Source organism: Thalassophryne amazonica, chromosome 13 (genome assembly GCF_902500255.1).
Source record: "Thalassophryne amazonica chromosome 13, fThaAma1.1, whole genome shotgun sequence".
Lineage (NCBI taxonomy): Eukaryota > Metazoa > Chordata > Actinopteri > Batrachoidiformes > Batrachoididae > Thalassophryne > Thalassophryne amazonica.
In genome coordinates, this window is record NC_047115.1 from 98,148,601 (window position 1) to 98,158,962 (window position 10,362).

The window sequence follows — 10,362 nt, forward strand, 5'->3', positions numbered from 1 at the left end:
CTTCACTGGCTTCGTGTCCCAGTGAGATCAGATTTTAAGGTTCTGTTACTAGTCTATAAAATTGTTCATGGACTGGCACCTCCCTACCTAGCTGACTTAATTAAACCTTACGTACCGGCCCGGGCTTTATGTTCTCAGGGTGCAGGACTACATTGTGTCCCTAAGGTGAATAAAAAGTCTGCGGGTCACAGAGCTTTCTCTTATTGTGCCCCTGTTCTGTGGAATGATCTCCCTGCATCAATAAAACAGTCAGATTCTGTGGAGACTTTCAAGTCCAGACTTAAGACGCACTTATTTTCCCTTTCGTATGACTAGCATACTGGTATAGTATGTTTCTATGCTTTTCACTCTTAAATTCATCTTATTAGTAAACGGAGCGTACCGCAACCTCAACTTTATCTAAATTCTGGGTCTTTTAGTGAAGCTTAGGGCTAGTGGCCGGCGATCACCTTAGTATTTCTTCTGTTTTTCTTGTTGCTTGATGCTGATAAATTATACTGTATTTGTTGTCTTTCTGATGCCTGATTCATTGGGACTTTTTGTGTCCAGTGACTGTGAATATCTTGTTTATACGATGACAGTTTAGGTGAGTTTTACTGTACATGGGACCAGTGGTGGGCACAGATAACCAAAAAATTAACTTCGATAACAGATAATCAGATAACTGAAACGTTATCTTTGATAAAGATAAAACAATAAAAAAAAAAAAAAATGGGTAAAATGTGCCTCTTCTGCTAAACACAGATTGGTAGAGTCATTCATTATGTGACGTGTGTCGTGTGCTGGTGTTTACAGATAAATGTGCTTTTGTATAATATTCCATATTTGTAAAAACAGGCATTTTACGGAGCCAGTGTCATCGCAAAATGTTTTGCATGTGGAGAGAATGTGCGCACGTTTTATTATATTGTGCGCACATTTTATTATATTGTGCACGTTTTAAGCATCATTTGAGTAAAACAAGGGCACGATCTACTTAAACATGATCACAATTTGTAAAACGTGCACTCAATATTGTCTTGACACATAAATGTTAGCTATTAGCCAACAAACCAGCAGACAGTGTGATACATTTCCCCATTAGAAATGGATCTGGTCAGAGTGTATCATCATGGTTTGGGCGCACAAGGACATACAGAGAACTCCAGCTGCCCAGCATGGTATCATCTTGAGTTTAAGCACATTAAAAAGGATGCTGAGGGCGAAGCATCTCCCCGTCATTAGGTCATATTATGTTCATTTTGAATGAAAGGAAAACATGCGCATGTTTAATTAATTCGAGGTCTCAATTGAAGGAAAACGTGCGCACGTTTTATTAATTTCAGAGCACGTTTTATTAATTTGTGGGCTCAATTAAAGGAAAACATGCACACAAATTATCATGGCCAGAAGAAATATCACTTTAAGTGACCTCTCCTGGGTTCCGTACTCCCATCGAGTTTTTGTAAATTAAGTTTGAAAAAAAAGCTTCTGTTTACATTTTGCTTCTGGAAACACGAGACCAACGTGTGGTTTTTGAACATACAATGTGTGTGAGAACATAAATCGCGCGCTCTGAACTTTTACACCGTGCGGTTCTGTGGTACAGTTTGAGCTGGAACCGAGTACAGTGATTGAAAATATATCAGCCCAGCTTCAGGGCCAATACTGCCATGAACACTACTGGCCAGTAGAGACCTTGAAAATTTGCCAAAACAAAATTCCAGATAATCCGTGTCTGCTACATTTAAGATGTGTGGAATTTAATAAACGCAGACACAATAACAACGTCTAGAAACCCAGAGAATATATTCACGAGAGTTTTAGGCACTACAGCTTAATGCTGTTGTCTGTGGAGCCTGATCAGTGTTTCAAATGCATTTCTCATGTCATGAACGTACTGAGATTACCCTATCCTACCCATAATGTACTGCACAGCATATATCCACACTAAAACCTTAAAAATTAGCGCATTACTTTAAAACTAAAACATACATCTGATATTTTCACTTTATAAAACTTCAGACATGACATTCATTTAAATAACTTGTCCGAAATTAGTTTTGTTAAAGGTTGAACCATAAGTTAAAAATGTATGCCTCTGGATGACTTGGGTGATATTGCCCTCGTAAGGGTTGGGGTTAAACGAAATGAGTTTTTTTGTGACCAGTTCTCCTTTGCCTGCAGAGGACAGAGCGGTTTCTTCTAGAAGCGGCTCTTGCCTGTTTTGTCAGCAATCATTGGTGATGGATGATGGACTCATCCACCTGCTCAACCCCAGCTCAGCCAGCCTGCACAATATCGGTACACAGGCCTGGTTCTGGTAATGACACCATCGTTGACATTTTGAGGCTCATCGTCAGTAGATCACATGTGATGACCCAGGTCATCTGGAGCAGGCAGAAAGAGTTACAGGAAGTCCCCTCTTTTTAAAAGATTGGATTATAAGCACAGAATGTTATGTCATTAAGGTCTGTGTCTCCGTCAGTCGTAGGAATCCTTAAAACACGTTGAAGTGGGAAACAAGTGTGACAGTAACACAGCAACTACGAACAGGACCAGTGGCTCCATCCCTTCTGACAAAATCCCCAATAATCAAGCTGGTGTGTCCTGTTGAGGATCAACTGTGTGCACTCCTTACCTCTGGAGTGTTCAGAGTGAATGAAACTGAAATGTGTGTGTGTCCCACCTTTAATCTTGACCGTGGGGGAGTTTGGACCAGCAGACTGCTTCCTCCATCCCCTCCAGTTCTGACACAGGCTCTCGGCCTCCGAGATGAAGGAGCACAGAGAATCCTCCTCGAACCGGTCCGAGTCCTCAAAGGAGAACCTCTCCCCATCCTCCCACTCCGCAAACATCAGCTCCATCCCTCAGACCTGTTCTCCTCAAAGTACGAGTCCAACCCTGATCAACCCTCAGTCTGGAGCCGAGTCCGACCGACCCTGATCAGTCCTCAAACTGGAGCAGAGTCCAACCCCGATCAGTACTCAGAGTGGAGCCGAGTCCGACCGACCCTGATCAGTCCTCAAACTGGAGCAGAGTCCAACCCCGATCAGTACTCAGAGTGGAGCCGAGTCCGACCGACCCTGATCAGTCCTCAAACTGAAGCAGAGTCCAACCCTGATCAGTCCTCGAGTCCCACCCTGATCAGTACTCAGAGTGGAGCCGAGTCCGACCGACCCTGATCAGTCCTCAAACTGGAGCAGAGTCCAACCCTGATCAGTCCTCGAGTCCGACCCTGATCAGTCCTCAAACTGGAGCAGAGTCCGACCCTGATCAGTCCTCGAGTCCGACCCTGATCAGTCCTTAGACTGGAGCCGAGTCTGACCCTGATCAGTCCTCGAGTCTGACCCTGACCAGTCCTCAGAATGGAGCAGAGTCCAACCCTGATCAGTCCTCAGTCTGGAGCCGAGTCCGACCCTGATCAGACCTCAGACCGGGGGAGGGGCGGCAGAGAGCTGGAGCCCCCCCACCGCAGCTACACAACAAACAACAAGTTAAGTCACTGCCATCACAGTGCTGTCAGACGACAAACGACTCGACCACGCTGAGAGTCTTTGGTGGGCCGTGAAGCTCTACATGCTGGCTGTGTCCGTGTCCACATCCAGCTGAAAAAGGCCGTTTAAGGGCTTTAAAACCGGACTCCTTCGCTCCGCTATAAGCTAGCAGCTAGCTAGCAGAGCTAACTTTGTTTGTTTACATCGACTGTTTCCGGAGTTTTCCTCCACAAACCTCACAACCTACTTTATCTCTCCTCCGCTCAGATGGACGAGTTTTTGTTGTTGTTGTTTTTGCGTTAGTCCAGACCGAAGACGGCCGATATTTTAACCTTAATCCCCTGATAGCGCCTCCTTTGTACCAACAGGATCCGGCTCCGAGCCGCTTCCGGTCCACGACCCCTTTTTGGTGAGTGGGTAAGATCCGGATCCAGATGGACCCTCAGTGAACTGCTGTCCGAAGTACACTCTCTGTGAGTCCGTCACACGATTCGGCAGAACCGAGTCCAGACTCCGCCGGGGGAAGATGGCTCTTCTGCTCCTCCTCCTCTTCCCACGGCTCCGCCTCCTCCTGATCAGCTGATCACTGCTTCCGCCTGCCGGCTCCTCCTCTTTTAATATTGACACTTCGCCGAATGTGAACTTTAAAAGCAGTTATGAAATATTTCGATAGCCAATAGTTTGTGACAGCAGGTTCCGTCACAGGCTGACTGGAATGGGGAAGTCTGAATCTGAGACTTTTCATGAGACAGCTGTGAGAAGACGATCCAGACCGAGGACTGAAGAAAGTATAACTTTTACTTTGAGTAATATATTAACTCGGTATTTTTACTCATCCCTTATGGTCACAGGTGTCACCTCTGTGCAGTCATTTATTTTCTATTCACTTATTCCATTTAAGGGTGTGGGGGAGGAGCCTATCCTAGCAATCAACAAGTAAGACGTGGGGCTAACCTGAACAGTCTATCACAGCCTCTGTATAGGTTTGTACAAATATGCATTGAAATTAACTCACGTAGTTTGCTTATTTATATTTACAAAGACAATGATAGAGATGTTACAGCCTTAATAAAAAATAAAAAAAAAATAAGAAATCAAATCAAATTTATTTATATAGCGCCAAATCACAACAAACAGTTGCCCCAAGGCGCTTTATATTGTAAGGCAAGGCCATACAATAATTACGGAAAAACCCCAACGTTCAAAACGACCCCCTGTGAGCAAGCACTTGGCTACAGTGGGAAGGAAAAACTCCCTTTTAACAGGAAGAAACCTCCAGCAGAACCAGGCTCAGGGAGGGGCAGTCTTCTGCTGGGACTGGTTGGGGCTGAGGGAGAGAACCAGGAAAAAGACATGCTGTGGAGGGGAGCAGAGATCAATCACTAATGATTAAATGCAGAGTGGTGCATACAGAGCAAAAAGAGAAAGAAACACTCAGTGCATCATGGGAACCCCCCAGCAGTCTAAGTCTATAGCAGCATAACTAAGGGATGGTTCAGGGTCACCTGATCCAGCCCTAACTATAAGCTTTAGCAAAAAGGAAAGTTTTAAGCCTAATCTTAAAAGTAGAGAGGGTGTCTGTCTCCCTGATCTGAATTGGGAGCTGGTTCCACAGGAGAGGAACCTGAAAGCTGAAGGCTCTGCCTCCCATTCTACTCTTACAAACCCTAGGAACTACAAGTAAGCCTGCAGTCTGAGAGCAAAGCGCTCTATTGGGGTGATATGGTACTATGAGGTCCCTAAGATGGGACCTGATTGTTCAAAACCTTATAAGTAAGAAGAAGAATTTTAAATTATATTCTAGAATTAACAGGAAGCCAATGAAGAGAGGCCAATATGGGTGAGATATGCTCTCTCCTTCTAGTCCCTGTCAGTACTCTAGCTGCAGCATTTTGAATTAACTGAAGGCTTTTTGGGGAACTTTTAGGACAACCTGATAATAATGAATTACAATAGTCCAGCCTAGAGGAAATAAATGCATGAATTAGTTTTTCAGCATCACTCTGAGACAAGACCTTTCTAATTTTAGAGATATTGCGCAAATGCAAAAAAGCAGTCCTACATATTTGTTTAATATGCACACTGAATGACATATCCTGATCAAAAATGACTCCAAGATTTCTCACAGTATTACTAGAGGTCAGGGTAATGCCATCCAGAGTAAGGATCTGGTTAGACACCATGTTTCTAAGATTTGTGGGGCCAAGTACAATAACTTCAGTTTTATCTGAGTTTAAAAGCAGGAAATTAGAGGTCATCCATGTGTTTATGTCTGTAAGACAATCCTGCAGTTTAGCTAATTGGTGTGTGTCCTCTGGCTTCATGGATAGATAAAGCTGGGTATCATCTGCGTAACAATGAAAATTTAAGCAATGCCGTCTAATAATACTGCCTAAGGGAAGCATGTATAAAGTGAATAAAATTGGTCCTAGCACAGAACCTTGTGGAACTCCATAATTAACCTTAGTCTGTGAAGAAGATTCCCTATTTACATGAACAAATTGTAATCTATTAGATAAATATTAATCAAACCACCGCAGCGCAGTGCCTTTAATACCTATGGTATGCTCTAATCTCTGTAATAAAATTTTATGGTCAACAGTATCAAAAGCAGCACTGAGGTCTAACAGAACAAGCACAGAGATGAGTCCACTGTCTGAGGCCATAAGAAGATCATTTGTAACCTTCACTAATGCTGTTTCTGTACTATGATGAAAGTACATGTGATGAAATCACATGTACATAAGTATTCGCACCCTTTCCTCAATACTTTGTTGATGCACCTTTGGCAGTAATTCCAGCCTCAAGTCTTCTTGTATATGATGCCACAAGCTTGGAGCACCTATCTTTGGGCAGTTTGGTCCATTCCTCTTTGCAGGACCTCTCCATCTCCATCAGGTTGGATGGGGAGCGTCGGTGCACAGCCATTTTCAGATCTCTCCAGAGATGTTCAGTCGGATTCAGGTCTGGGCTCTGGCTGGGCCACTCAAGGACATTCACAGAGTTGTCCTGAAGCGACTCCTTTGATATCTTGTCTGTGTGCTTAGGGTCATTGTCCTGCTGAAAGATGAACCGTCGCCCCAGTCTGAGGTCAAGAGCACTCTGGAACAGGTTTTCATCCAGGATGTCTCTGTACATTGCTGCATTCATCGTTCTCTCAATCCTGACTAGTCTCCCAGTTCCTGCTGCTGAAAAACATCCCCACAGTATGATGCTGCCACCACTATGCTTCACTGTAGGGATGGTGCCTGGTTTCCTCCAAACATGACACCAAAGAGTTCAATCTTTGTCTCATCAGACCAGAGAATTTTGTTTCTCCTGGTCTGACAGTCCTTCGGGTGCCTTTTGTCAAACTCCAGGTGGGCTGCCATGTGCCTTTTACTAAGGAGTGGCTTCCATCTGGCCACTCTACCATAGAGGCCTGATTGGTGGATTGTTGCAGAGATGGTTGTCCTTCTGGAAGGTTCTCCTCTCTCCACAGAGGAGTGCTGGAGCTCTGACAGAGTGACCATCGGGTTCTTGGTCACCTCCCTGACTAAGGTCCTTCTCCCCTGATCGCTCAGTTTAGATGGGCGTCCAGCTCTATGAAGAGTCCTGGTGGATCTGAACTTCTTCCATTTACAGATGATGGAGGCCACTGTGCTCATTGGGACCTTCAAAGCAGCAGAAATGTTTCTGTCCCCTTCCCCAGATTTGTGCCTCCAGAAAGTGAACCCCTTGCACTTAACGTAAATGTTATTGATATTCCAACAACAGTCAGTAATGACAGAACTGTAAATAAAGAGTTCACTGCAAAATTGTACTGGTCATCTCTCACCAATTATAACTTGGTGGCTTATTATAACAACACAGACAAACACCTGAGTGATGTACATCTGGCCAGGGAAGCTAGTTTGTGTAAGGATGCCAGTTATAATAGGGATGACCATAAGAAAGACCTCTGTGCCATATATGACAGAGTGGTGGTGGCTCTGTGTGAAACATGTCACACAGAACAAGAATCCTAACATTAAGCCTGGCTAGAATGAGCATGTAGCTACGTGCCGTACTGAGGCGCGTGAAACTTTGAAACTCTGGGTCATCGCTGGAAAACCTAGGCAAGGCACCCAAGCTTGAGCACAAAAAGCTTGCCAATGCCAGATTCATTTATGGTCAAGCTACAAGACATCTAGCATTCAGAGGCTGCAGGTTGTGTACAATGATGCTGTGTGCATCCTTTTAAAAATACCCAGAGGGGCAGTGCCAACCAGACATTTGTCATTGCAGGAGTCAGCACATTTCATGCACTCTTAAGGCATTACATGGTTAAATTTATTAATAGACTGGAGGAATCTGGGAATAGTATTATTTTGGCCCTTATAAATCCCTTCCGAGCTGCACTCGCTATACCTCTATACCTGAGGGAGCACTGGCTGAAATGTTTGCACATAATCTGATCTTTTATACTATATATTTTTGTATTGCACTTGCCTTGTGCCATTTATGGACCTGAGTCTGAAATAAAAGTTTCAATTCAATTCTTTTGAAGAAAAAAAAAAAAAAAAATAGCCATTTGAATTTTCAGTAGCCACCCAGGTAGGGGTCAATTGAGAATTACACAGAGGTCAAAATTTAAAGATGCTCCAATCATATTGAAAAATACACAATTTTATTTGTCTGAGCATAAAGATTGCAAAAAGGTATAGTTTGGACTATCTGTCACTGAATGTTATGGGGTAACAACAGCAAGAACAGTGACAAAGGTCAATTTCAGTTTGTACAGGGGTGTGTGGAGAAAAGATTATGTTGTTTTGCCCCTGTCTTAAAGTAACCCTAATGATGTACTTGTTATTATTACACTGAATTTGTTTTTGTAGCCACTAACGACTGGGAGTGAAGCATGCTGGGGTCATTCTGAACTGGGAGTGAAGAGCTGGGGTCATTATGTTTTTGCAAGAGGAAATAACTTTCAGATGCCTGTTGATTAAAGGAATTATGTGCGCCTGGGAGTTTGAGATGGCCACTCACCCTCCCTTCGCGCACACACTAGAAAAGAGGGGGCAGAGCCATGCTCCGATAGAGTCTGCTGCGGGTTTCGTGCGAACGCCCAGCCGGTTGACAAGCGCACTCTGCCGAAGGTGTTGGCTCTCCACCTTAAAGGCGTCACGGTAAGAGAGAAAGAGATATTTTATGCGCTGCAACCACTTGTGTTTGATGTAACTGCTTTTGTGGGGAATAAATATACGCCTGTTTGTTCTAGCAAAATGCAGTCTGTGTGATCATTTCTGTGTGCCGATCTGACCGAACCTTGTTTCAAAACATTTTTGGCGTTGTCGGCAGGATAAGGTGCGTTCAGACTACACACAGAAATGTTTTGTTTTAGAAGGGGGAAAGGAGATGTGGAGGAGGCATCTCAACAGGAAGAAGTGGTCCCGGGGTGGGATGGGATTACTTTTAAAGAAATAGGCCAGCTTCTACGGAGACGTGGGGGACGCCCTGGGCCGTGGACTGGAGCAATTCCCACCGCGACACCACCGGTTTTATGTGAGATGTTAAAGCGGGTGGAGGTTAAAACGAAAGCTCCATTGGGAGGTATTTTAGAGATGATGTGGATTTGTGCGGAAGCTTGGAAGGAGCGAGTCTTAACTTTAGACACAGTCCGTTCGTCAGAATGTGCTAAGTCACAAAAAGTGACGAAGTTAGAACAACAGGTAAAACAGTTGGAGGGACAGTTAAAGGAGTTTGTATGGGGGGAGGAACAACAATGCTCATTTGATATGGCAAAGGAAGCCATACAGCAGGCTGTGTCCTTAGGAAAAATGCAATCAGGACCAGTAGAACTTCAAGTGTCTGCTCTAAATGATTATGCTAATTGGAGCTTATGGCAAAAACAAAACAGGATACGAAAACCTTTAGGGTTCTGGTCGAGGAAACTCCCAGATGCGAGAATGCGTTATACGCCTTTTGAAAAACAGCTTTTAGCATGTTATTGGGCGTTAATTGAAACTGAATCGCAAACGGCAGGACATGAAGTAATGATGAGGACACATATACCAATTTTGGCATGGGTGATGAGTAATCCCACCACTCACCGAATAGGGACAGCTCAGGAGGCTAGTGTAATAAAATGGAAATGGTATCTATCAGAGCGGGTAAAGCCAGGTGAGAAGGGGGTTTCGCTGTTGCATGAACAAGTAGCTGATGCTCCTGAGAAAGATGAGCCTTTTGAAGTTCAACCATTAGAGGAATCTCCTGTGAAAGCGGGAAAAAGATGATTTGTCAGATGATGAGAGAAGTCGAGCATGGTTTACGGATGGTTCTTGTCAATATCAAGCAGGAAAAAGGCGATGGAAAGCAGGAGCTTTCAACCCACAATTAGGTCAATCTTTAGAAGAATTAGGAGAAGGAAAAAGTAGTCAGTGGGCGGAGTTGAAGGCTGTGCATATGGTGATCATGCAGGTAGGAGAAAAAGGAGTTAAGCCGAGTGCCCCTCCCATTGAGGAGGAAGAGGAGGAGGATTCCGATGACGACATGGTGCACATAGCTGCTACGCGTAAGGTCAAGAAAGATAGAAAGAAAGGAAAGAATAAGGGAAGGCGTTCCCGGAGTCTTGATTGTTATGATGAGGATTAGGAAAATGGTCAAGCTCTTGTGGCCCGCCGAGATTTAACACAATGGTCCACAAGTGATATTAGGCCCTATGTTCGATTGGAAATTTATTGGATTAAATCAGTTCAAGTTACTTCGGCTTTAGTGGACACAGGAGCGGAGGCCTCATTAATTCATGGCAATCCAGAAAAAATGAAGGGACCAGTAGTTCCGCTAACTGGGTTAGGAGGCAAAAACAATATCGCATTCCGGGAGGACAAGCAGAAATTACTGCAACTATTAAAGAGTATTTGCAGGC

The 10,362-nt window shown here is 44.1% G+C and overlaps 1 protein-coding gene across 1 annotated transcript in view; it reads right to left on the minus strand.

The window, feature by feature from the left end:
* Positions 1-4,029, minus strand: part of zswim8 (zinc finger, SWIM-type containing 8) — a 171,664-nt gene extending 167,635 nt beyond the window's left edge. The window contains exon 1 of the mRNA XM_034184232.1: positions 2,669-4,029. Coding sequence (XP_034040123.1) covers positions 2,669-2,846 — 178 coding nt within the window. The 5' untranslated portion in view covers positions 2,847-4,029. The remainder of the gene's footprint in view (positions 1-2,668) is intronic.
* Positions 4,030-10,362: the final 6,333 nt, after the last annotated feature.